Here is a 25,992-nt window from a genome sequence, read left to right as displayed (position 1 = left end):
CTCAGCAGAAAGAATTATGTGCTCGGTGTCCGGAACATCCAAGCACAGCATAACCTCGAAACTCTCATCCGTGAAGCTCAACATGCTTGTTTTAATGAGCGTACATTGAAGAAAGAGAGGATTCATCACGATGGAGCTCAGCTTATAAGCAAATCCGATGGGATATTCTACTATCTAGACCGAATCTGGATTCCGAGGAGGACCGATTTGCGAAAGATTATCATGAATGAAGCCCACAAATCCCGATACTCCATTCATCCCGGTGCTGACAAGATGTACCAGGATCTTCGTTACAAGTACTGGTGGCCGGGGATGAAACGGGATATCGCTCTTTATGTTGGTAGCTGCTTAACCTGTTCAAGAGTTAAGGCTGAACATCAAAGACCTTCCGGATTACTCGAACAACCGCCGATACCTATATGGAAGTGGTAGAGCATAGCTATGGACTTCATAACTAAGCTTCCGACCACACCATCAGGTCACGATAGTATTTGGGTTATAGTCGATCGTCTGACCAAATCAGCCCACTTTCTGCCAATACGAGAAGACTATAAGGTGGCCAAACTAGCCCAAATCTACACCGACGAGATCATTCGAAATCATGGTACGCCTCGAGACATCATCTCTGACCGTGATGCTCGGTTTACTTCGAGATTGTGGGAAACATTTCAAGCGGCCCTTGGTACGACGCTGAACTTGAGTACTGCATTCCATCCACAAACCGACGCTCAGACTGAGAGAACGATCCGTACTCTTGAAGACATGCTCCGTGCGTGTGTTTTTGATTTTGGCGGTAGTTGGAGCAAACACCTGCCATTGGTCAAATTCTCGTATAACAACAGCTATCATTCCAGCATTCAGATGGCATCATTCGAGGCCTTATATGGTAGAAGATGTCGTTCGCCTATTGTGTGGCACGAGATCGGTCATTCCCAGTTAACCGGTCCCGAGATTCTACAAGAAACGACTAACAAAATCCACCAGATAAGAGACAACTTGGTGAAAGCTCGGAACAGACAGAAAAGTTACGCCGATAACAGACGCAAGCTCCTTCAATTTGAAGTTGGTGACTACGTACTCCTAAAGGTATCACCTTGGAAGGGTGTAGTCCGATTCGGCAAGAAAGGAAAGCTCGCGCCTCGATATGTTGGACCTTTTAGGATTCTGGAAAGGATCGGAAAAGTCGCCTACAGACTCGATTTACCGGAGGAGCTTAGTAACGTCCACCCGACTTTCCACGTGTCAAACCTTCGAAAGTGCTTAGCTGATCCCGATACAGTCATACCGCCTGACGATCTTCAGGTCAACGAAACGTTACACTTCGTGGAAAAGCCTGTCGAAATCATGGATCGCCAGACCAAGCAACTCAGACGCTCTCGCATTCCGATCGTGAAAGTCCGATGGGAAGGCAAACGAGGCGCGATGTTCACTTGGGAACTCGAAAGCGACATGAAGGCCAAGTACCCGTAGTTGTTCAGATAGATCTGAAGCATCAAATCAACCTAAACAATCACATGGTTCAAGATTCGGGTTCTACCTACGAGGTTCACCGATTCCGGGTTAAACGTCAAACTATCGTTTCGAACAGTTCACTGGCCGGACTTGGGTGATTCCTGCCCGAACCAATGAACCAAGTAAGGACTTATGTTCCGTGGTTCAACTCGTTATCAAACTACCTCAAAATCACATCAAGTTAAACAAAACAGCCAAGTGTTAGAAGATAGGCTAACCAGGTCAGGAATGCTGGCCGAACGGTTAGGCTGTTCGAACGGACAGCCCAACCGAACGGACTTCCCAGCCGATCGACCGGTCCAGCCGATCGGCTAACACATGGACCCACAATTTCATGGAGTGTAGCATTGACGAAGTGATGTTCGATCGAGCCTACCACTCGATTTGTAACATTACTCTTCGGATCATGAGATACTATACTTCAACACTTGACCACTACTCGAAACATTGGAATGTCACCCGATCGAGCATGCCACCCGATCGAGTGACACACTGCCAAATAATCATACTGAGGTGACTAACCGACCGGTTGGGCTGACCGATCGAACGGTCCGTTCGATCGACCGACTGGAAAGGTAAGAATACTTCAATGTTTTCAGATACTGCAACTAAAACTTCGAAAGTTCAAACCATCATCCACAAACACATCCTTTCTTAAAGGAAGAAACAATCCACTCGAAAGGACCAGCCGATCGAGCCTACCGGCCGATCGAATGGGAGTGTTCAAACGGATTTTAAGCCGAACGAACAGCCCGTCCGATCGAACCAGTTGTCCGATCGACCTGCCCAATCGACCCATCTCCCATTGTTCGTATTTCCGCGTTACTCATCGTTATGCTATCGAACTATTCAGGCTAACCAACTCAGCGCTCCCTTCAATCCATAACCAAATCACTGTGAGTATACTCGATCCCTTTTTGCTTTTAGCACTTTTGGGTGTTACATACGTTACTTATCAAATCACATTCAAACACAAACTATTTGAACGCTAACCTAATCGCATGTGCTACTTGACTAAATGATTGTTGTTTATTATGTTTACATGTGGAGTGCTATCTACCTGCTTTAGCAACATAGTACTATAGTTTGGACTCAGCACCCGTTCACACGGGGGTTGCTAAGGACAATTACTTGCATGGATTACGGTGGTAATCATGTATTGCGAACTGTCTCGGACAGTCAACCCGCAGTCGTTGGTATCGATGGTCCCATGTCGATAATTAACATGCATCGTTTTCCTCTGTGTACGTGCCTGGTTATGCGTAAACTATTCGAACTCTATAAGCTATTATCAAACTTGTGTGCTCACCTTTACATTATATGTATTGACTTTATTTTAACGTATGTGACAGGTGTTTAAGGTGTTAGCTTGCTAGAAAAGCGAGGCTTGAATAAGTTTCTAGAAGCCCCCAACAAATAATTGTCGGCCCTGAACAAGCTCCTGGGCCATAGTTATCTGTAGATCTTGTCCACTGGCACTACCGCCAGGGGAGTCAACAGAATAGGGGTCTAGAAACAGATTAACAATTGGTCTGTAATAAATTAAATCTGATTTGTCGAAACCGTGATATTTGTTTGGATGTTTTTCTGTAATAACTTGTTATTAATTTGGGATACGGCATAGGACGTATCATTTAAACTGAATTTGTATGATAGTTGTTGTGGAAACTTCTGGACAATCTGTTTCGCTCACTGCCACGCCCCGATGATTCCGCCATCGGTTGGGGTGTGACAGATTGGTATCAGAGCCATAACTATAGGGAATTAGGTTAGACACGACCTAGTCCGGGTCGCTGTCTTAGAGACCTAGACTATAGCTAGGAACCAGTAGACCAGTTTTATGTGCTTATTCGTGTTATTCTTCACTATCATTGCACTCGGACCCCAAAACAAAGTCGGTGGTGGCGGTGGGTGGTGGTGGTTGATAGCGATGGCGGAGGTGGGTGGCGACGGCGGCGGTGATCGGAGGTGGCAGCGACGATGATCGAAAGTGGGTGGTAGCGGTGATCGGAGGTGGCAACGGTGATGGTTAATGGCGGCAACGACGGTGGCAGGGATGGAGGTGGGTGGCGGCAACGACGGTGGCGGACGACAATGGTGGTGGGTGGTGGTAATGGTAGTGGGTTGTGTTGTTGTTAATGAATGGTGAAAAGGGAATGGAATGGAAAAAAAACAAGGGGATGAATGGAATGATTTTGAGGAATGAAATGATTTCGAGGGATGAAATGTATTTTGAAATGGGTGATTCCATTCCAATGATTCCATCAACCAACTAAACACTATTTTCTTCGTTCCCTCTCAGGTCCATTACATTCCGCCTCCTATTTTTATATTGAAAATGAGATGTAAAAAAAAACGAAACAAAAAATAAAAGTAAAGAGTTAAACACAAGTTTTAAAAACTTTAAGAGGAGCCGGACTCAAAATATAATAACCCGAGCGAGCCGTGCCGAGCCATCTAACTCGGATCAGGTTGCTTTAAAGTTTAAACCCCAAAGTAAGTCTTGGTGGGTGTTTGGCATTCCTTCTCAAAATGACTTATTAACTTATATAAATCATAAGTGACAGAAGTTAGAAATTCTGACTTCTCAAAAATAACTTCTCACTCACACAAAATCCTTTAAAATAAGCTAAACCCAAACACCCCCTTGGTAATTATTATTTACAACAATGGAGAATCGAGAAGATCTAAACTCCATTCTGGAGTTTCTGCCGGTGGTTTTCCGGTCACCGGCGCTCTTCTGGCCGTCAAAAGTGGTGGAAGCTCTAAAAGCACTCTCAAAAGGCCCCGAACACAGCAAGGTTGACTCCGGCGAAGTCCTGTTTCTCGCTATTTCCGATCTCCGTCAGTCTCTTTGCTTATCCTCCGGTGCCCTAGCTTTCTCAACCGCTGACGGTTTCTCTCTCTATTTCGATGATGTAAGTAATAAACCTAATTCTCGATTATTAATTGTTTGTTTGTAGTACAATTATTCAAATTTTGCAGTTATTCTGTTTTCTAGTGTGAAGAAACCTGTACCTAAGGCTGTTAACACGCCGAGAAACCGAGCCTATCGTTTATCCTAATGAGCTGAAATGTTGAGCTTGAGCTCGTTTATTATTTTTAAACTAATTTATATTCATAGACAGACACATGTATGATGTATATATAGTGTTTGGATCAGATACAAATAAGTTTTAGCGTCCAAACCGTAAGAAGTGAAGGAAAAATTCACGTGGTGGCATTTTTGTAATTACTTTGTAATAAAATTGTGCTAAAGTAATAAAGTTACGATATAGTTTATAAGTAGCGTAATTCTATCACGCTATAGTTTATAATTTATCTGTAACTATATTGTACTAGAGTGATAGAATTACGCTACTTATACAATTTTGTTGTATAAGTATTTGTTGAATACACGAAAATGCCACCGCGCCCTTTCTTTTTTTCACTTGGTACACTTCGTGCTAAATCTTATTTTTATAAGATCCCACCACTATATGTGGTGGGATCTTATATATAATATATCTAACATACATAATACAGAATTTGTAAACAAAAGAATTTATAATTTATGTATATATTAAAATTTCTGTTTTGTTTTTGGGTTATAGTTTACATTTTATATATGTTAATTTGGGCATTACTTCAAACGACCCGAGCTTATCTTGGCTCAGCTCGTTTACAAATGATCCAACTGCAAACCTAGCTGTACTGTTGTAAGTTCTGTGTGCTTGACATATAAGAGCGTGTACGCTTCTTGAACAGTTGATGTCGCGAGCTGAAGCCAATAAATGGTTTGGAGAGGTACTTCCAGCTTTGGCAGATTCTCTGTTGCGGCTTCCGGTGATGCTAGAAGATCACTATAAGAGTGCAGACTCTGTTACTTGTGTGGGTGCCAGGGATGGACTCAAAACTGGTCTTCGCCTCTTGAAGTCACAAGAGGCTGGAGTAGTTGTACTCAGTCAGGTAAGAAACCGCACTGTTCAAGCCCATTTACAAATGAAACAGTTAATGCATATTGCATAAGCTTTTGAGGCTTTAGCCTCGTAACATATAATTTTACGAAGTGAACCATTTAATCTGAGTGCAACAAAAAATGTGGATAAACAAAAAAGATAAATTAAAGAGGAAAATAAGTCACTGATTGCTAAAGTACGAAGATTATAAGGATGTTTAGTAAAAGTCCATATACCATTTACCTTGATTTTTCTACCCATCTAAGCAATTAATGCGGTAATTTTACTATCATGCAGAATTTAAATATATAGCAATTTAACACTAACAATTCAATATACTCTCCTACCAGGGGCGGACCCACATGGTCCGGGTCGGGGTCCACGGACCCCAATCTTTTTTTAGAAAATAGTAGAACCGGTACGTTAAATTTTTCAAGGACCCCATAGAATAAATTAGTTGGACCCCATAGTATTAAAAGCAAAGATGGTGTGGTGGTAAATCCCCATGTGTTCCAACAAATAGATCCCAAGTTCAAGTCCTACATGTCTTGTTTTTTTGGTTTATTTTTTCCCATTAAAATTAAACTAGTGTTTTAAAACATCGCAACCACCTATTGACCCTCTAATTTGCTTCTTTAAAATGATAAACTGAATGTCGATTTTATTTAACACTTGATTACCAAATAATATTTAACACTTGATTACCAAAAAAACTTCCAACATATAATGTAGTGGTTTCATGTCCACTAAATGCTTCTACATTATTTCTAGCCTCGACCCGACTACGATGACCGACCCGAAAATTTTAATGTTTGGTTGTGAAAAGTTTTTACGCAAAAAATGGACCCCAATGAAAAAAAATCCTGGGTCTACCACTAACAAATTAACCTTTTGCAACTCGCAAAACACTAACAATTGTAGCAAGTAGGAATTGATTAAGATTTAAAACACTAACAATTAAGACTTAAAACAATAATAGCAGCAATAAGAAGAAAGACGAATGGTAGAACTAAGAAGAAAGGTATCGGTAATATAGGTGATATATCGGTCAATAGCGCCATTATCGGTACCGATATTCTTACCTATATTTGACACTGATATTTTGCATGGGGACCGATCACCGATATATCACTGATATTAACTACATAGCTACCCATCACCTAGATAAGAATGATGGCTCCTTTTTTCTGGTTATGTTGCGTCCCTATATTAAGTAGATTTTTGTAATCGAAAACATTGTGATGCATATTTGAAATTATTTACCCTATTTATGTTTTTGGTTATCTGCTTTGAGCATCAATACCTTTTACAAACTATTAATTGCATGTGGTATATGAGTATATCTTATATAATTATTAAATTACAGTTCATAATTTTATGAATCAGGAACTGATTGGTGCTCTTCTTGCATGCGCTTTCTTTTGTCTGTTTCCGGACAGTACTAGAGGTGCCAACCATCTTCAAGTGATCAACTTTGATCATTTATTTGCGTATGTTGTTTTTTAACCACATTCTCTTAAGCCATTTCAATCTTACGCATATGCCACCCCTGTATAATTATCAGTCTATCATAATGCAAAGTAATAGACAACTACTTTACTTCTGTGATCAACGATTTATGTTTGCCCAAAGTCTGTTGATGCTTTCTCATATATGATTCATTACTTTGGTTTACACACCTGATATGCATGTCATCAGGAGCCTATATGACAACTACAACGAAAAACAGGAGAACAAAATAAAATGCCTCATTCATTATTTTGGGAGAATTTGTTCAAGTATACCAGTAGGCAACGTCTCCTTTGAGAGGAAAGTGCTTGCAGTTGATCCAAATGTTAACTACATTCCTCATCCTGAGGCTGAATCTTGGAGTAAATCTGTGGCCCCATTATGCCTGTTTGAGGTACGATCCAATATCTCAACTCTATGAAGTATTTACAACTTTTCTTCGATCATGAATTTGTTGGGGCAGGGGTTAAATGAACCCACCAGTTAGTTTATTTCAAGGCGTTTTATATTAGTTTGATTCAGTTGTGTACAGTGTACACATTTATTGGTCCAAAAGAGTCTGCATTTGACAAGAAGATTTGAAGAAAGTCCTATGATTGTTATAGATTTAGGTGGCAATTTCGACCTTACTTATGAATGGGTCAAAATCAACTACTTTATAGTAGTTTAGAAGCAAACAGGTCAGATGGGAGCATTCTGCATTAGGTGTACAATATATTATTCTATAGTTTTGATTATCATGTTGGGAGCATTCTGCATTAGGTTTGTATCTATGCAGTTGATGCGGTAAAAAATCGGATATCGGTCAAGGACCGATATTTGAGATATTGGTTATCGCTGATTTGCGGTGGGATATCGGTAATTTTAATATCATGCAAAATTTATATATATAGCAATGTAACACTAACAATTCAGTATACTCTCCTACCGTTAACAAATTAACCTTTTGCAATTTGCAAAACACTAACAATTGTAGCAAGTAGGTACTGATTGATTAAGACTTAAAAGTTAAAACACCAACATTGAACACTATCAACTAACAATCAAGACTTAAAACACTAATAGCAGCAACAAGAAGAAAGACGAATGGTAGAACTAAGAAGAAAGGTACTGATATCGGGAAAATCGGTGATATATCGGTCAATATCGCTGATAATGTCGGTACTGATATTCTGACCGATATTTTGCACTGATATCTAACCAGGGGACTGATAACTGATATATCAGTGATTATACTTTGCATGTTCTGTTGGTTTTGGGTCTGTTTATATAGAGTGGTGGGATAGTAATTAGTGACGTTCTTTTCATCCTTATAGGTTTGTAGCTCTGGCTTAATAGAAGATCATTCCAAGGAAGCTCTCGAAGTAGATTTTGCGAATAAGTACTTTGGCGGTGGTGCTCTAACTAGAGGCTGCGTTCAGGTTCGCTTATTTCTTATCTCTAATAGGATGTATTTTTTGTCAATCTGTTTGATGACTTAGATCTTGTGTAAACTTATCTTCATGTTGCTGATTCTAGTTATAATCCGTTAAACACTTGTTTTTAACTTTATAACCTTATATTCTTGTAATTATATGTCTTAGGAAGAGATTCGTTTCATGATCAATCCAGAATTAATAGCTGGAATGCTTTTCTTGCCTTGTATGGCAGATAACGAGGCTATAGAAGTTGTCGGTGCCGAAAGATTCTCTCAATATACAGGGTAAGCATCATCTAGTTGGTTTACTTCAAAAATTACCGTGCTTGTTCTTTTATATGTTTCAGATGATTGTATATTGATTGATGCTCATATTTTTTTAGATATGCTTCTTCTTTTCGGTTTTGTGGTGACTTCGTGGATAAGAAAGATACGGATATCATGGGAAGACGTAAAACCAGGATAATTGCAATCGATGCTTTAGTCAATCCCGGAAAGAGACAATATAGACATGAATTTCTTGTGAGGTGTGCATATTTTAGTTATGCCAACTAATTGAACAATCTAATATTAAATTTTATGTATTATTGTTGATTTCTGCTAAAAGATTAATGTGAATTATGTTAACTAGGGAAGTTAACAAGGCATTCTGTGGCTTTTCTGACCCCTGCAAGTCTCATCGGTATCAGTTACTATTTAAAGATGATCGCTTTTCAGAAGCTGAGCTTGATCATGATCTTAAAAGCGTTGCAAACAATTCAGATAATATTTTGGTGTGAGATTTTTCTACCTTTAACTTATATCTGAACGTTTTAGCTAGAGGTGGCAATTTCGACCCATTTATTTATACATGGGTCGATTTGGGTTATGTTTTTATCTAATATGGAGTCAAATGGGTTAGGTTAAAGGATTCAGCTAAAATGGAAGTGGGTCAAGTTGTATTAGGTTCAAGAGTGAATGCTAGTGTATTTGCGAACTGAGTGAACTAATCCTGGCCATACACGTGTGTAAATCAATGGCCAGGATTTGTTCACTCAGTTCGCAAATCCACTTATGTTTACTCTAGAACCCCACCCTATATATATATATATAGGGTGGGCTTCAATGGGGAACACTAAAAAAGTGGGGAACCGGAGAACAGTGCAACATGTTAAATATAAAATAAAAATTCAGTATACTACTATATAATATATGTCTTTAACCTATTGATTTCTTTCTAGTGTGATGATTCTCTGATAACTTTCATCCGTTAACCTTTTAAAAAAACTGAATTCGCGGCCGTGTTAATTTTTTTTTTCAACAATCCTTTAATCATTAACTAGACGATGTTGCACAATTTTTTTTTTTGCACATGAAAGATAAACTATTTTTAATTTGAACAGGGAATTGGTCCATCTGCAAGCTTTGAAGATGAAGTAGGGATTGCTACAGGAAACTGGGGTTGTGGTGCGTTTGGAGGAGACCCTGAACTTAAGGCTATAATACAATGGCTTGCTGCTTCTCAGGTAATATATCTCCTTCAAATAATGCATATTAAGAATTCATACTTTTATATTTCATTTAAAATACAACGTTAAAGAGTTAATCTTGGGATTGTTTATCATTGCATGGCCACTGATTGAGTATTCTTGTTAGTATGGGTGTTCACTCTCAGGTTCAGCCAGTTTTGACGAAAATTTTGAGTCAAATCGCTAACTATGTTTTCGGGTTACGAGTTACGACAAACCAAATTGGTTGGATTGGTCGGCCGAACCTGCAGATTTTACCATTTGGATGTTTGACAGTTCGGTTTTAGCAATGTGAATTTTTCTTTTTCAAAGTCATTAATTTGTACTAAAAAGGTTAAAATGATAAAGATGGTTCATGATTATAATACATATACATAACTACATAGTTCAAAACGAAACGCTTTTTATAAATTGTATATTTTAAACAGGTGGTTCCAAGTTTCAAACTGAACCGTTATAACCGTGAAGACCAAACCCTTTGGATCTTAAACCGGACAAACTGGATAACTTGCTTCATTTTGGGCGGTTGGTCAGTTTCAACGGTTTCTAACACCCCTACATGTTAATACTTCCTTTTTTCTTACTTGTGTACTCTAATAGCACCATACATTATATTCAGGCATTGAGGCCTTTCATGGTATATTACACATTTGGCTTGGAGGCATTACAAACATTGGATAAGGTAAATTCTTTCCATAACATTTTAAAGCATCCGACGCACGGTTGCATGATATGAAATAGATAGCCTTTTCGCTTCAGGATTAAAGGTGTCCATTTTGACCCAAACCTAACCGACAAATCGGTAACCTTTGTGAATTCAATTACAAGTGAAACAAGTCGAATGGGTCAAAAGTGAACCAAAGTCCGTTTAAACGCTTACAACTTCTTAAATATCATGATTCAAAGAAAGTAGATTAATATCTTCGTAGGGTAAGGTTCATTGGGGAACACTAAAAAAGTGGGGAACAGCGAGGAACCGACTCAAACGAACTCCGATTGGACTCATTCCAGCGGCGTTGGAACCGGCTCGTCGAACCCTAACTAAGATCTCTTAACCCTAAACCCTAAATCCTAACTCCTAAACTCTAAACCCTAAAGCTAAAAAATAAGGCTAAAACCTAAGCTAAACTGTAAAATCTGAACTATAAACCCTAAAAGCTAAACCCTAAAGGCTAAACCCTAAAACTAAACCCTAAGGCTAAACCCTAAAAGCCAAACCCTAATATATTTAGGGTTTAGGGGTTATGATTTAGGGTTTAAGGTTAAGAGATCCTAGTTAGGGTTCGACAAGCCGGTTCCAACGCCGCTGGAATGAGTCCAATCGGAGTTCGTTTGCGTCAGTTCCCCACTGTTCCCCACTTTTTTAGTGCTCCCAGTGAACCTCACACTATCTTCGTAATATATTTATTTACTCACAGCTAGTATTTAATTATTTATGAAGTTCCGGTGAAAAGGAACATCTGTACTTACAAAAAAAGTTACACATCCCGACCTAAACCCATTTTGACCCATTACCTAACGTCCTAACCCATCCATTTTGCCATCTAAGCACATGAACCCTTGATTTTGCAATTTCAATCTTTTTAATGTAGTGGTGAGAAGATTTTATAAATTGTGGGCAGGTAACAAAGTGGATTACTTCACATAGATGGAATGTGGGTGACCTTTGGAATATGATAGCTGACTACTCAACACAGAGATCAAAAAAGGAAACTCAAGTTGGCTTTTTCAACTGGCTTCTTCCATTACTATCATCTGATGATCCCATGATATTGGATCCTTAGTAGTATTACTGTATGATTAGTTGAATATTATTGGGTAAAAACATGAACCTCTGCTAAACTTTTTCGGTCATAATGTTAGTTTCATAGTTATGATTTGATGGAAGTGAATGAGTGAACTTGTTATCACTATCAGTACGCCAAACGCGACGACACTTTTTTAATCATGTTCATGCTGAATAAAATGGTATAAAAGATTCAAATGTATGTATCATGTACTTGTATTGAATAAAATAATATTACTAGCGGTTATCAAATATGTAGTCATTTTGCGCCCCCCCCCCCCCCCCACACACACACACACACAAGGGATGATTTTAACAGACCCAGATCAATAGACACTACACACACAGATATTTCTGAAGAACAGACGTAAGTAGGTGTGCAAACGAGCCGAGCCGAGCTCGAGCTCGATTAACTTATGAGAGCTCGGGCTCGGCTAGTTTATTATCTATTAATTAGTATATTAAATAAAAATAATATAAATGATAGACTTTTTAGACTTGCGAGCTCGATAAGTAAAGCTCGAGCTCGGGCTCGTTTACTAAATAAGCTTATTTTTAGGTTCGAGGTCGGCTTGTAAACAAGTTTAAATAAGCTTGGCTCGACTCGGCCCGTTTACACTAAGGCTCGATAAGGGTCGACGAGCCTAACGAGCTTCACATGTGAGGCTCGAGCTCGGGCTCGATAAACAAACGAGCTTTGTTTTGAGGCTCAAGCTAGGCTCGGGCTCGATAAGGCTCAGCTCGTTTCGAGCTTTTTCTCGAGCCGATCTCGAGTAGCTCGCGAGTCGCTCGGCTCGTTTGCACCCCTAAGTCCAATGATGCCTAAAGTTTCAATTATTCTCAAATTAAGGTTTTTTTTTTTTTTTTTTTTTTTTTTTTTTTTTTTTTTTTTTTTTTACAGACAACTCTATTTACAGGCATGTACTTGTTCTATACTAGTATACTCCCTAATAAAAAAGATTCCACGTCTAAAAAAAAGTAGGTTTTGAGTTTGAATGGTCAACTTAATTGCTTATGAATTTCAAAGATTGGGTTTAATGTCTTTTTCGGATTTTTAGTAATACTTGCGTATAGATCTGAAACATCATTTGTCTAAAAGTTTTGTACCTTGTATAAAGAACTTGTGTGAAAATAAAATCACATTATTTCTATTATAATCTAGGTTTTGAATTTAAAAAAAAAAAAATATTGATTTAGAAGGTTTTATACATTAAAAAAAATCATATTAAACTAATTTCATCAACATCGAGCATGTAGTTATTGTGAAACAACCTCTCGGCTCCCACATGCCATATGGCATGCGAGGATTCTCATGGGTCCGGAAAGACCCATGAGTGTTCCTATTGTTAGTAGCATACTATAAAGAACAAGTATTAGGTGGGTTATTCTAAGGTAAGGATACTATATATATGGATGGTTACGGTACAAATCATATGTATCCTATCCAAATAAAGAATTGATTGTTTGTTAGCATAATTATAAGGAATTCAAAATAATTGATATTATTTAGCTTATTATTTTACCATTTCTCTATAATTGGTTTGATGTCACATGACACTTTCTAAATGGTTTTTACAGTTTGTATACTGTATACGAAAAGTGGTTTATATTTTATCCTACGTCTACTATATATGGCTTGATTTTAGTAACTATGGTTTAAAAATCCCTAGTACTTGGTTTTTAAAAAAGCACACCTAGGCGTGAGGCGACCTCACACACAAGCTAGTTCACTTTTAACCGGTGAGGTGCGTTCTATACAAAAAGCGCACAGGAGGCACACGTGAAATGGGCTAGAGGCACAGTCTTGAGGCACACCTTTTGTACATGTGAAGTTTTTGTGCATTATGATGTTGTACGTATAGTTTTTAGGTTGTACATATAGTTTATTTAGATCTGGGTTATTGGATTTAACTAATCTCAATTTTCACCATTTGACCGATAACACTCCAAACTTACGAGTTGTATCACGTCACTCCCAACTTTCAACTTACTTTTCTCTGACACTCCCAAACTAACTGAACACTAACCTACTTAGCTGACGTCAGATACCATGTCACTAAACAAGTGTCACATCAGATGCACGTTATAAAAAAAGCCACGTCAGATGCCACGTCACTAAACAAGTGCAGTAAAAACTAATTGGATTAGGGTTCAGCTTTTGGGAGTGACAAAGGAAAATAAGTTGAAAGTTGAGAGTGACGTGGTACAATTCGTAAGTTAAGAGTGCTATCGACCAAATGGTGAAAGTTGGAGTTATTGAAATCCAATATTCCTTTAGATATTAAACCATATTTAGAGTTTATTTAGATCCATTTTTTTTGGGTATGTGATGCTAGAAACATACGAGAAATATAAAAGAAAATTATATGCGGTGCGCTTTATGTCTCACGCCTTGGCTTGGGACCTTATCGTCACAATTTGCCTCATGCTTTTTTAAAACCAATGTTCTAGGTTCAAGATTATAATCTGATAAAGTTGGTTCACGATTAGAGGCATTAAAACTGACAGGTTCGAAATGAATAGAGCCATTAAAACTGACAAGTAAAAAAAACTGATCCGTAAATCAAACCATTTGGATCTTAAACCTTATTAAACATAAAGATTTCTGTGTTTTATTAATATGAATTAGCAGAATACATAAGGAGTATAAATAGAGATGATTACAGGTAAATATGGAAAATGTAAATATGGAAATCTCTATTCTAAAGCTAAGCATAAATCTTGGCTAACATTATTCTAATTATCATAAGTCTCAGCTGATTGTTAGGGCTGTTAGTCTAATATCCCCCCGCAAGTTGAGGGCGGGGAACGACCTGCAACTTGGACCGTAAGAACTGGAACCGCTGAGAAGATAACGGCTTGGTGAAGACGTCAGCGATCTGATCATTAGTAGCTATGAATTTGACATGCAGATTACCCTGAGCCACCTGTTCACGAACAAAGTAATAGTCCACTTCAACCTGTTTTGTGCGAGCATGAAAAACTGGATTAGCCGAAAGGAAGGTGGCTCCTAAGTTATCACACCAAAGAGTGGGGGAGTAATTTTTAGCAATACCAAGTTCACGAAGAAGGGCCTTTAACCAAATCAATTCTGCAACTGTATCAGCAAGGGCTTTGTATTCTGATTCAGTAGATGAGCGAGACACGGTGCGTTGTTTTCGGGCTATCCAGGAAACAAGATTCGATCCAAGATAGATAGCAAATCCCCCCGTGGACCGACGGTCAACGGGACACCCGGCCCAATCAGAGTCAGAATATGCCTGTACCGAGTTGGTCCAGTGAACATCAGTAAAGGCATGAAGAATAGAGCCCGAGTCGTGACGAATACGTAAACCCAAGTCAGTGGTACCCTTTAGGTGTCTCAGGATTCGTTTGACTGCTGTCCAATGGTTCTCAGTGGGTGCATGCATAAACTGGCAGACTTTGTTGACAGAGAAGGCAATATCAGGACGGGTCAAAGTAGCATACTGCAAGGCTCCAACAACCTGACGATACTTGGTCGGGTCAGGCATCAAGGGACTGTCATCAGGCATAAGAACCTGAGATGTACTCATAGGCGAATTGACCGGTTTGCAGTCAGATAACCCTGAACGCTGTAAAGTATCCCAGATGTATTTCTTTTGAGATAGGATAAGATCAAGACCATGGCGAATGACTTCAATGCCCAAAAAATAATGAAGAGAGCCCAAATCTTTTACAGCGAACGAAGAGCTTAGACTCTGAATGATGTGATCAACGGCCTGGTTGTTGTTCCCAGTGATGATGATATCATCAACATAGACCAAAACATAAATAATTGTACCTCGTGAGTTGAGAATGAACAAAGACGGATCTGTTTTGGACCCATGAAAACCAAGCTGTTGAAGAGCAGTGGATAGCCTATGGAACCAGGCCCAAGGAGCTTGTTTGAGTCCGTATAGAGACTTATGAAGGAGACAAACATGATGTGGCTTGGAGGGATCAACAAAGCCCTGTGGCTGTCTCATGTAAACCGTTTCTTGAAGATCACCATGCAAGAATGCATTCTGAACATCCAATTGGCATAGGGCCCATTTGTGAGTGGCAGCCAGAGATAAAACAACTCGAATGGTAGTAGCCTTAACTAATGGACTGAAAGTCTCATGATAGTCAACCCCAGCCTGTTGATGAAACCCTTTGGCTACAAGACGAGCTTTGTAGCGAGTCACTTTGCCTTGTGCATCCCTCTTTAACCTGTACACCCACTTACAATCAACCACATTAGAATTATCAACATAAGGAACTAATGACCACGTCCCGTTTTTATTAAGTGCATGAAACTCTTCATTCATGGCATGACGCCACTCCGGAGACTTGTTAGCGACGGTAAAGGAAGTGGGTTCAGTGAGTTAATCAGGGGAAGTGGTGGTGTAATAGGCTGATGGGTTATAGCGGTTCGGACGCTTTGGGTTAGGACGAAGATGAGTTGGGCGAGGTCGAGTGGGAGAGTCAGGTTGGGCAGATTGGGTAGCATTAATAGGTGGATTCGGGGCTGATGTGGTCGGTTCTGCTAGACCCGGTTCAGAAGAGGAATCGAAGGGTGTGGGCTGGACTGGGTCAGCTGGTTGGGGAGGCATAGGTGTAGGAGCAGAAGGGGGCTGATTAGTGTTTGGGCTAGAAACTGTGGAAGTAGGGTTGTTTTCGGAGTTGGACAGGTTGGGTGGTGGGGTCGGGAAGATGGAAGTGTAGGATGGAGGAGGTGGGGCAGGTGGTGGTGGTGTACGGGATGGAAGAATATGTTCATTAAAACGAACATGACGTGCGACATAGACACGTTCGGAGACCGGGTCAAAACACCGGTAACCATGATGGTCTGGGCTATAGCCAAGAAAGATGCATGGAGTGGAGCGGAAGTCAATTTTGTGACGATTGTAAGGACGAAGATATGGAAAACATTGGCAACCAAAAACCCGAAGGAAGGAGTAATCAGGTTTATGTTTGAAAACATGTTGATAGGGAGACATGTTAGAGGACACCCGAGAAGGTAGGCGGTTTATGAGATAGGTAGCAGTGTCAAAAGCAAACCGCCAAAATCGTAGTGGAAGATTGGAGTGGGCTAGCAGTGCAAGCCCAGTTTCCACAACATGACGATGACGACGTTCAACAATTCCGTTTTGCTCGCTTGTGTGAGGGCATGAACGACGATGAATGATGCCAAGCGAGTTAAAAAATGGAGTTAGATTCCGAAATTCACCACCCCAATCAGTTTGCACACTTTTTAGTTTAGTATTAAATTGACGTTCGACCATGTGTAAAAATTGTTTAAAAGTTGTGTAAACATCAGATTTGTGTGCTAATGGATAAAACCACATATAGCGAGAGTGATGATCAACACATAAAAGGAAAAAACGATAACCATCAAGAGATAAAGTGGGTGAGGGACCCCAAACATCACAATAAACTAAATCCAAAATATTATTGCATCGAAAAGTAGAAAGTTTTAAAGACAGTTTGGATGATTTTCCTAACTGATATGAAGTACATAAGCAGGATGATAATTTGGTGGAAACCGGTAAAGAACAACTAGAAATAAGTGATTGAAAAACACGAAGATGTGGGTGTCCAAGACGATGGTGCCAAATTGTGGAGGACTCTTTTGTTGCTGTGAAGGCGACTTTAGGAAGATACTTGAATGTAGGAAGGCGGATGGAATAAAGGCCTTGCTCACTTGGTCCCGTTAGAAGGATAATGCGTGTAGACTCGTCCTTCACAACAAAAAAGAAGCATGAAACTCAAAGAAAACATCATTATCTGAGCAAAATTTTTGAACGGAAAGGAGATTTTGTTTTAGGGCAGGAACATGAAGAATATTAGAGATATTAAAGGTTTTGTGTGGGGTGTAAATTTTTGAAGAACCAATATGAAAGATGGGAAAGGGTGTACCGTCGCCAACGTGGAGAGAATCATTACCTTGATAAGCTTCAGAGTTGTCAAGACTTGCTAAATCCGGGGAGGCATGATCATTGGCTCCAGTGTCGAACTTCCAGATGACATCATATTGTGAGCTGGTATCCGAAAAGGCAGCAAAGTTGGCCTGAGAAGGCTGCCTAGAGGGACCAGCCTGATTGGGGCATTGAGTTGGTAAGTGACCGATCCCGCACCTGTTACAATGGCCAAAAACAGTGTTTTGTGTAGCAGCCCAAGAAAATTGTCTATTGTTACCGGAATTGTCACGGCCCCGATTTGAATTTGCACGTGAGTTGCCACGATAAGTACCACGTCGATTGCCACGGTTGTTGTTGTAAGACCGTGGGGCAAAGTAAGCTTGGGGTTGTGGGCTGAAGGCTGGGGACGGCTGGTTGGTGTTAGGAGCAGGCTGTAGTTGATAGCCAAGTTGAGCAGCAAGCAGTTGAAGATTTTGGAGTTGAGATTGGATGTTGTTAATGGTGGGAGGTTGTTTTGTGGTGCTGTTGTAAGCCTGTGGTATTAGGGAGGGTTGTGGTTCTTGGTTTTTAGTAATCATGTAATCATGGTCGGTCAATAAACCATATAATTCGTTAAACTGAACAGGTGGATTACGAGCCAGTAGATTACCTTTTAAGCTATTGTACTCCTCCCGAAGACCCGCAATAGTAAGCATCACCACATCTTTATCTTTCTGGGGCTCCCCGATGTTAGCCAAGGCTGTTGCATATTCTTGAGCACGAGTTAAATAGTCAACAGCTTTCTCATCGCCTTTCATAGCTATTTTCAAGAGTCGGGTCTTCAAGGTATACTCATGTGAGGCGGTTTGAGGCACGTAGGCGCGTTCCAGAGACAGCCAAACATCTTTAGAAGTAGTGCCCTGGACATGTTGGAAGGAGGCTTCAGACACGGTTGAGATGATAAGCATGCGGACATGGGCGTCATTTGCAATCCACCGGGTGTAGTTCGGGTTATCAGCAGCAGCCGCATCAGCGGAAACTTTGGGTGATGGGCAGGGTATGGAACCATCGATGTAACCAAACAGGGAATTGGAGACAAGGAATGGTTCGACCATTGCTTTCCAATAGCCATAATTTGAGGGTGAGAGGATAAAGGCGAACTTGTGAGAGTTGTGAATGGTCTTTTCTTGGGTGGTAAAGAGGGCAAGGGTGGCCATAATGAAGACTGGAATGGGTGTCGCTGCTGTTCAAAGAGAGAGTTTGTTGAGTAGATGGCCGGAGATATTACTCACGGCTGTACAGCTGCTGTCCGGCGGTGGCCAGAAAAAAAAGGAGGCAGCAGCTAGGGTCAGAGACAGGCTCTTGATACCATATTAAACATATTGATTTCTGTGTTTTATTGATATGAATTAGCAGAATACATAAGGAGTATAAATAGAGATGATTACAGGTAAATATGGAAAATGTAAATATGGAAATCTCTATTCTAAAGCTAAGCATAAATCTTGGCTAACATTATTATAAGTCTCAGCTGATTGTTAGGGCTGTTAGTCTAATAAACCTCTTAAACAATCTGACTTGCTTCAGTTTATACTAGTATTAACTTATTCAGTTAGTCATAACATATTAATAAACATCTTAGAGCCGTACATGAGAACTCACAAAAAAAATTGGGCCTTAGTCGACAGAAAGAAATGGGCCTAAACTTGTGGTTAAGGGGGAATGAATTAAAAAATAAAACCTTACTGGTGGTGACAAGACATGAACTTAAGACTTCTACATTATCTTAAGATGGTTTTTTCCACTCCATCATCAACACTTTTTTGCATAACAAATGAATAAATATACTAAATATATAATATAATAAATATATATAAAAGCTTTTAAAACCTTTCGAGTGCTTTGAAAATTTGGTCCTTGTGCGACATCACAGGTTAGCCGGCCCTGAAACATCTCTAAGGCCAGGTGGTGTGGGCTAGCGCCCCCAGCCACCTCAACTGGGTGACATTAGGGATGAGCATTTGGTACCGGGTACCGATACCAAACCGGTATCATATCATTACTGAAGCGTACCGGGTTATTCGGAATCGGTACCGGTTCCCATTTTCTCCTTTTTTCGGTACCGGTACGGTACCAAACTGGTGTATTCGGTACCGTTACCACTTTTTTCCGTTTTCGGTATTGGTTCTGTACCGAACATGTACCGTGCTCATCCCTAGGTGACGCCCCCCACACTATCCATGCTCCACCAAGAGGAGGGTGCTATGGTTGCTCAGCCATCTTGATGGCGAGCGTTAAAGGGGGAGGGGTGGGGAGCAGCTAATCACATTTTTAAATTTTTTTTTTCCTTTTCTTTATATAATTAATGGAGGTTTTCAAAAGGCTTTACCGTGCAAGTTAATGATAAAAAACCCGTTGAGTTAGCACAATAAACTCTTCTAAAAATATAATCTCTTAGAAATACAATTAGGTGTTGTTTGTTTTTTCAGATGTAAAATGTCTGTAGTCTGCGAACCACATCTGCAGGCATCTGCAAAAGAAGATGTGGCCCAAATGTCTGCAGTCTGAAAAAAAAGAGGGTTTGTTTTTTTTTTCTTCAAAAACAACTTCACCCACAAAACACACTCTCTGTATATTCTGTATTGAGTGGGTTATCATGTTGTTTTGAATAAAATAAAATAATGAAAGCAGTCAACTTTGTAAAGATGAATATACATACAATTAATACAAGATAGATAAAAGATGAATAATATTAGAAAGGATACAAAAAGTACAACACCCTTTCTCCTCAAAATTCCAAACCCCTCTCTATCTTCGCTTTCACACACACAGCTGCACAGGCAGAGCACAACCCAAATAGATAATATTATTCACCGGAAAATCGGGTGGAATTGGGGAAAATACTCACACCCGACTGCTCTCCGGCGAACTTAATCGTGGAATTGAATAAGAATGACATCCACGAGGCTGTTATTGTTGCCTCTTTTGATCCCTTGTACTACTTCTGCTGCTGCTTCTTCACGTTTATCTTCTTCTTTCAGGGTTTCTGGTCCACAAATTCCGTTCAACAGGAAGCAGGTAAATGCTAAACCCTACTTTCTATTTAGTTATATGATTGCTTGAATTGATTTTTGAGTTTCTGTTTATGGGTTTGATGTAATTTGTGGTGGGTATGTTGTTTGATTAATTTGTGAGTTGAAATTTATTTGGGTTTGTATGGTTGAGTGGTTTTGGTTGGATCTTGATGGAATTCTTGATTTTTGTTATTGATTTGGGATCTTTACCCCTTGTATTTTTTTTTAAGTTTGTATGAATTGAATGTTCTGTTAATTTTGTTTGTTTGTTTGTTATGTGGGATTGTTGGGTTAATTTGTTCAGGCAGACTACTTCGACTTGATGCCCTTAAATCACAATTCTTCGCTATTTGGTCATAGTTGTCAATAGCGAGCGTAGCAATCGCATTAGCGCACTATGTAGCGTATAGGTGACGCTCTCTAGTAGGGCTGTAGCGATAATAGCAACATTTTATTTTTTTTTGTTTTTTTTTGAATATAAATAGCAATTAAATATAGCTATAAAATAGCTGGATTTTAGGTTTTTGTTAAATATACATGTAAAATAGCATATATACCTGGGTTTTTTGATATAATATATGTATGAAATTTTTAAAATTTTCTTTCTAGTGTATCGCTATATGTAAAATAGCAGCCCGCTATTTATCGCTATTCGCTATGTAACATATCCTTATCGCTATTTGTCGCTATTCGCCATTAACAACTATGTATTTGGTGCATAGTTGTCGAAGGCGTAAGGCGCACTCTAGACGTGATTGGTGAGACTTAGGCGTAGGCACAAGGCACTTAAAAAGTGAGGACCAGAGATGAGCAATTTAGGGATTTTACACTTGTTTAGGCTTTTTTAGGGCTAATTTTCGGCTGGTTCCATGTCATTTTTGGATGTATCAGACCATTTTGTCTGGAACTTGTAGATTTTTGCCAGAAGTTACAGAAATTGGCTAGAACCTCATCGGAACGTCACCGAAGCGCTGGATGGCCGCAAGGCGCTTTCCTTGCGACTAGCCTCGCCTGAGAACCTAGGCGTGCACCCAAATCGCTTTTGACAACATAGATATGGTGTTTATGTGAAAGTTCACCATTAATAAGGTTGTGAGAGCTTGCACCTTACGCCATACCAGTGATACCGGTCATCCCGCTTTTATAAATCCGAGTATTTAGAGTTGGGGATAACCTTTCAAGTATACGTTTTCTTAAAATGACTTATTTGCGGCAAATTCAAGATTATGGAAGCATTGTATGTCTTAGGTTGCAAGATTTGTTCAAGATTACATATTTACATGCATATAGGACGGATGCAGTTTTCGTCACTTGAAACTGATTGTTTGAAATGATAACTATATTTCCATATTTTATTGAATTGTAGAATTTTTTTTTTCTACAAATTTGACATTTAAATAATAATGAACCAAATGAAAACTTGTACACAAGGTGGTCATACAAAGTCAACATGTAATCAGAATGAAATAGTGAGCGAAACTGCTGTAATTGAATGATTTTTTGAATGCTCAGTTGGTTTCACTGATAATTTACTACCAGGGCCCTCTGTTTTTATAGTGGCTTTGTGGTAATAAAAGACGTCAAGGCGTTTGCTTAAAGATTGATGATGGGAATGAAGTAAACATGCTCGGTTCTGATGATGAATTTGGAACTCCAGTTCCAACCCAAGCTCAAACCGTTGTGGAAGGGTCCGGTGCAGTTCTTGTTTCAGAATATAAACCTTCCCCTGATGTTGATTACCTACAGGTTTGTCTTATCTTGTGCCTTGTCGATTGTTTATATAGTTAGCAGAAATTGTTGGGTGGCTTTATGCATTAAAGATACGCGTTGGATGACTATGACCCGTTACTAGGGGTGTTCAAAAAGCTCACAGCTCGGCTCGAAAAAACCTCGGTTGTAAACGAGCTGGCTTGGCTCGACTCGATCTGCATACGAGCCGAGCGCGAGCTAGGCTTGGCTCGTGAGCTCGCGAGCCAGCTTGAATTATTTTATATTGTATAGATTAATTTAAATTTTAAATGTATTCAAATAAAAAAATATGGAGGAGGGGGTTGAAGTATTAACATTTTAAGTTTAATTAATCAATAACATATAATACTGAGAAAATAAACAAAAGTTATACATATAATACTTTTGATATGCCTCGTGGGTCATATTCAAATCAATTTCAATTACTAAATCTTTTATTGTTGAATATCAGGATTGGTTTTTGAAATTCGGATGCATTTTATATTTCTGATCGTTTTAATTTTAATTACGTTTCAGGAGTTACTAGCAATTCAGCAACAAGGGCCACGCAACATTGGCTTTTTTGGAACACGTAATATGGGATTCATGCATCAAGAGCTCATTGAGATTCTTAGTTATGCTATGGTCATAACGGTATGTAATATATATATATATATGTAACTGCTTTTACTTTATCTACTTTAATTAGAGGTCGCAAGATGGGCGGGTTGGGTAACGGGTCAAAGCGTGTAGATTTTTAGCAACTGTCAAGATGGGCCTGGTTGGATTGGACTGACCACAATTTTTGAAAAATGCATTAGTTTATGGTTTCGTAAGCAGTATTATTGCGTTAATAGTATGGTAGATATGCGCAGCGGGTCCCTTGTGTTTTGCGTGGTTGGCACATGAAAATCATATTTGTTTTGTGTTGCAGAAAAATCACATCTTTACATCAGGAGCTTCTGGAACTAATGCTGCTGTAATCAGAGGTGCACTAAGAGCGGAAATGCCAGAATTGCTTACTGTTATATTGCCTCAAAGTTTGGAAAAACAGCCTCCTGAGAGCCAAGAGTTACTCTCAAAAGTAAGACTTTAGTTATTTTCTCGTACTTCTTGATTTGTAGCATCGTAAAATATATGTTTAACTAGTCATATTGTTTAAATTAATACACTTATCATGTAGCATGAATCTAGTCATATTGTTTAAAGGGGCAATTTCATATATACCCCTACAAACTTGCAAAATATCATATCTTATATACCCTTACAAAGTAGTTGAAATATCATATATATATATATATATATACCCGATTCAATAAAAACAATTTAATAAATGACAAATTTACCCTTATTTTTCTAAAACTTTGAGATCTCGTACATGACCCTTAACTTTAAATATTATATTTACTCATTTCTAGCTTAATTTTTTTAGCTTAAATATTATATAAGAAGAATACTATTGTTTATGAAAAATAAAATAAAAGTAAAAAATGGGTAAAAATAAATTTAAGCTTAAAATGTGTTATATAAAAATATGAAGTTAAAAGATCAGTATATATGAAAACTTGAAGTTGTTAAAAAAATAAGGGTAAACTGATTATTTAGTAGATTGTTTTTGATAAATTGGTATATTTGATATTTTAACTATTTTGTAAGGGCATATATGATGTTTTTAGTTTTGGTTGGGTATATATGAAATTTTAAAGTTTGTAAGGGTATCTATGAAATTAATCCTTGTTTAGTTTAAATTAATACACTTATCATGTAGCATGTATCTTTTTTGTTGACCTTCACCATGTCATGAAAAATGCACATTTTCGGTCATCTCAAATCATCTTTTTTGATCGTTACGTGATAATTAGAGTATAAGTTATGCTGACCCTGTGCAAAGTAAACTCTTATGCATTTACACGGTTCTTCATAGAATATTTAGAGGTTAAAAGATTTTTGGGAAAAGTTACAGTTTCTGTCTTGGATATGCAGGTAAAAAATGTGATCGAAAAACCTCACAACGATCATCTCCCATTGATTGAAGCCAGCAGGTTTGTCAAATCTTTCAACGAACCACCATTTTTCTTTTATATATTAAGAAGCAACCCTCTCTCTCACACACTATTTACTCCATCCAACCATGTGCTGCCATGTGGCAGCCAACGTTTTTTTTCTCTTTTTAATCTCTTTTGTCTTTTAGTGTAACTTTTCATTTACACCCCTTGAACTTTAATAAAGTTCTTATGCAGCCCTCAAACTTCAACAAAGTTACTTTTTTTCCTTTCTTTTTTTGATGACTACACCGAGTGCCAATACTGTTCAAATACCACCGCAACGCGTGGGGTAAAATACCAAAGTTATCATACTGTCCCTAAAGTTAAATAAAGTTGCCTTTTTTTCCTTTTACAACTGTACTGAGTGCCAGTACCGTACTGATTCCGCCGCAACGCGCGGGGTAAAATACTAGTTATTTTAATAACTGCCAAAACGCACATCCGAATTCTTTATTAGCACTACATCTAAGAATTCATAAATCTTCAAGTAGTGGCGTACTGGTAAGCACTAATTCCCTCTAGCATAGGGCTCATGTTTGAAGCTAGCTTCCACTCGTCTCTTGACTCCTGCCTTAACCCCTTGAAGGCCACTTCACAGTGTTTAGCAGAGTATTGGTGGGACCCATGGTTGCAAAAGTCGCCCCCTAGTCGGTCGACCGGGGAGTTGAGAGTACTCGGCCTAGGCAGAGAGTGCTCGGGGAGTACTTGGACATGTTAATTATGAAGAAATTAGTTTTCGAAAATTAAATATATGTCATCTAACATAAATTTACTAATATCTATAACAAAATACGTGAAAATGATATTCATTCATTAATATGATAGATAGACGTAGATATTATGTTTTATTGTTTTTTTAAGTCAAACTCGGCCCGAGTTGACCTACTAGATCCGATTTTGATCAAGGTTGACCATGTTTGATCGATTCCGAGTAATTAGGCGGAGTTGAAGAAAGTCGCCTCGGCATGCTACCTTGTAGCGCTTACTCGGAGAGTACTCGGCCTTGGAGACCTTGTTTTACAACCATGGTGGGACCCAACATGAGGTTTCCTTAACGGGTTCTCATGTTCGCAAAAACAAAAGAATCTCATCACGGGTCATGCTTAAACTTGTTTAAACACACTGTTTTCAAATAAAATCTCGGGTTTGATTTGCATTACGATATAATCTTAAAACGAGGTTTACTTGTGGCAGGTTGTGTAACATGGACATCATATCGCAAGTGCAGCAAGTCATATGCTTCGCGTTTCATGACAGCCGGTTGCTTATGGAAACATGTCAAGAAGCAAAGAATCTTAGGAAAATTGTAACCCTTTTTTACCTAGATTGAAATATGTGCACACATCATATGCAGCAGCACACTACTCATTTCTGCTGATTTTTCTTTGCAATCATTATAGAGAAGTCGGCCCCTTTGCTGTTGGATCACCTAAAAGCAAAAGGTTGTTTATTGTTATCGTTGTCGTTATCGTTATTGTTTATTTATATGTGTTGTTAGACAAATAAAACAATTGAAAGGTGTAGGGGATCATATAGAAATGTGCAATATACATTTCCTTGTCCATACACACATGTGTAATTCACTAATTTCAT

General features: G+C 38.8%; 2 protein-coding genes across 6 annotated transcripts; both read left to right on the top strand.

The window, feature by feature from the left end:
* Window positions 1-4,133: 4,133 nt before the first annotated feature.
* Window positions 4,134-11,872, top strand: LOC110890782 (poly(ADP-ribose) glycohydrolase 1). 4 transcript variants are annotated; one of them, XR_004871090.1, is made up of 11 exons: window positions 4,134-4,430; window positions 5,260-5,460; window positions 6,837-6,940; window positions 7,149-7,353; window positions 8,276-8,380; window positions 8,543-8,661; window positions 8,760-8,903; window positions 9,008-9,149; window positions 9,759-9,881; window positions 10,313-10,566; window positions 11,507-11,794. XR_004871090.1 is itself a non-coding variant. In XM_022138423.2 (11 exons), exons 1-11 carry the CDS (start codon window positions 4,182-4,184, stop codon window positions 11,666-11,668), a joined length of 1,617 nt encoding a protein of 538 aa, XP_021994115.1. In that variant the 5' UTR covers window positions 4,136-4,181; the 3' UTR covers window positions 11,669-11,872. The 4 variants fall into 4 exon arrangements, 1 of the variants encoding a protein (XP_021994115.1); XM_022138423.2 differs by having other exon boundaries at window positions 4,136-4,430; window positions 10,504-10,566; window positions 11,507-11,872; XR_004871091.1 differs by lacking the exon at window positions 11,507-11,794 and having other exon boundaries at window positions 4,136-4,430; window positions 9,008-9,151; window positions 10,504-10,566.
* Window positions 11,873-20,295: 8,423 nt separating this feature from the next.
* On the top strand, window positions 20,296-25,880 carry LOC110890781. 2 transcript variants are annotated; one of them, XM_022138421.2, is made up of 6 exons: window positions 20,296-20,630; window positions 22,184-22,372; window positions 22,892-23,008; window positions 23,289-23,438; window positions 24,338-24,396; window positions 25,594-25,880. In XM_022138421.2, exons 1-6 carry the CDS (start codon window positions 20,505-20,507, stop codon window positions 25,727-25,729), a joined length of 777 nt encoding a protein of 258 aa, XP_021994113.1. In that variant the 5' UTR covers window positions 20,296-20,504; the 3' UTR covers window positions 25,730-25,880. The 2 variants fall into 2 exon arrangements, with proteins under 2 accessions (XP_021994113.1, XP_021994114.1); XM_022138422.2 differs by having other exon boundaries at window positions 20,376-20,630; window positions 22,166-22,372.
* Window positions 25,881-25,992: the final 112 nt, after the last annotated feature.

The sequence above is a fragment of the Helianthus annuus genome, chromosome 11, assembly GCF_002127325.2.
Source record: "Helianthus annuus cultivar XRQ/B chromosome 11, HanXRQr2.0-SUNRISE, whole genome shotgun sequence".
NCBI lineage: Eukaryota > Viridiplantae > Streptophyta > Magnoliopsida > Asterales > Asteraceae > Helianthus > Helianthus annuus.
The sequence above is the reverse complement of the archived record's forward strand: the minus strand, read 5'-3'. Positions and strand labels throughout refer to the sequence as shown.

Bases quoted from the DNA above. Each gene is read 5' to 3' on its own strand.
- LOC110890782 (XM_022138423.2), top strand. From the start codon at position 4,182: ATGGAGAATCGAGAAGATCTAAACTCCATTCTGGAGTTTCTGCCGGTG. The intron at 5,461-6,836 runs GTAAGAAACCGC...TTTATGAATCAG, and splicing joins GAGTAGTTGTACTCAGTCAG to GAACTGATTGGTGCTCTTCT. The intron at 8,381-8,542 runs GTTCGCTTATTT...TATATGTCTTAG, and splicing joins TAACTAGAGGCTGCGTTCAG to GAAGAGATTCGTTTCATGAT.
- LOC110890781 (XM_022138421.2), top strand. From the start codon at position 20,505: ATGACATCCACGAGGCTGTTATTGTTGCCTCTTTTGATCCCTTGTACT. The intron at 23,009-23,288 runs GTATGTAATATA...TTTGTGTTGCAG, and splicing joins GTTATGCTATGGTCATAACG to AAAAATCACATCTTTACATC. The intron at 23,439-24,337 runs GTAAGACTTTAG...TTGGATATGCAG, and splicing joins GCCAAGAGTTACTCTCAAAA to GTAAAAAATGTGATCGAAAA.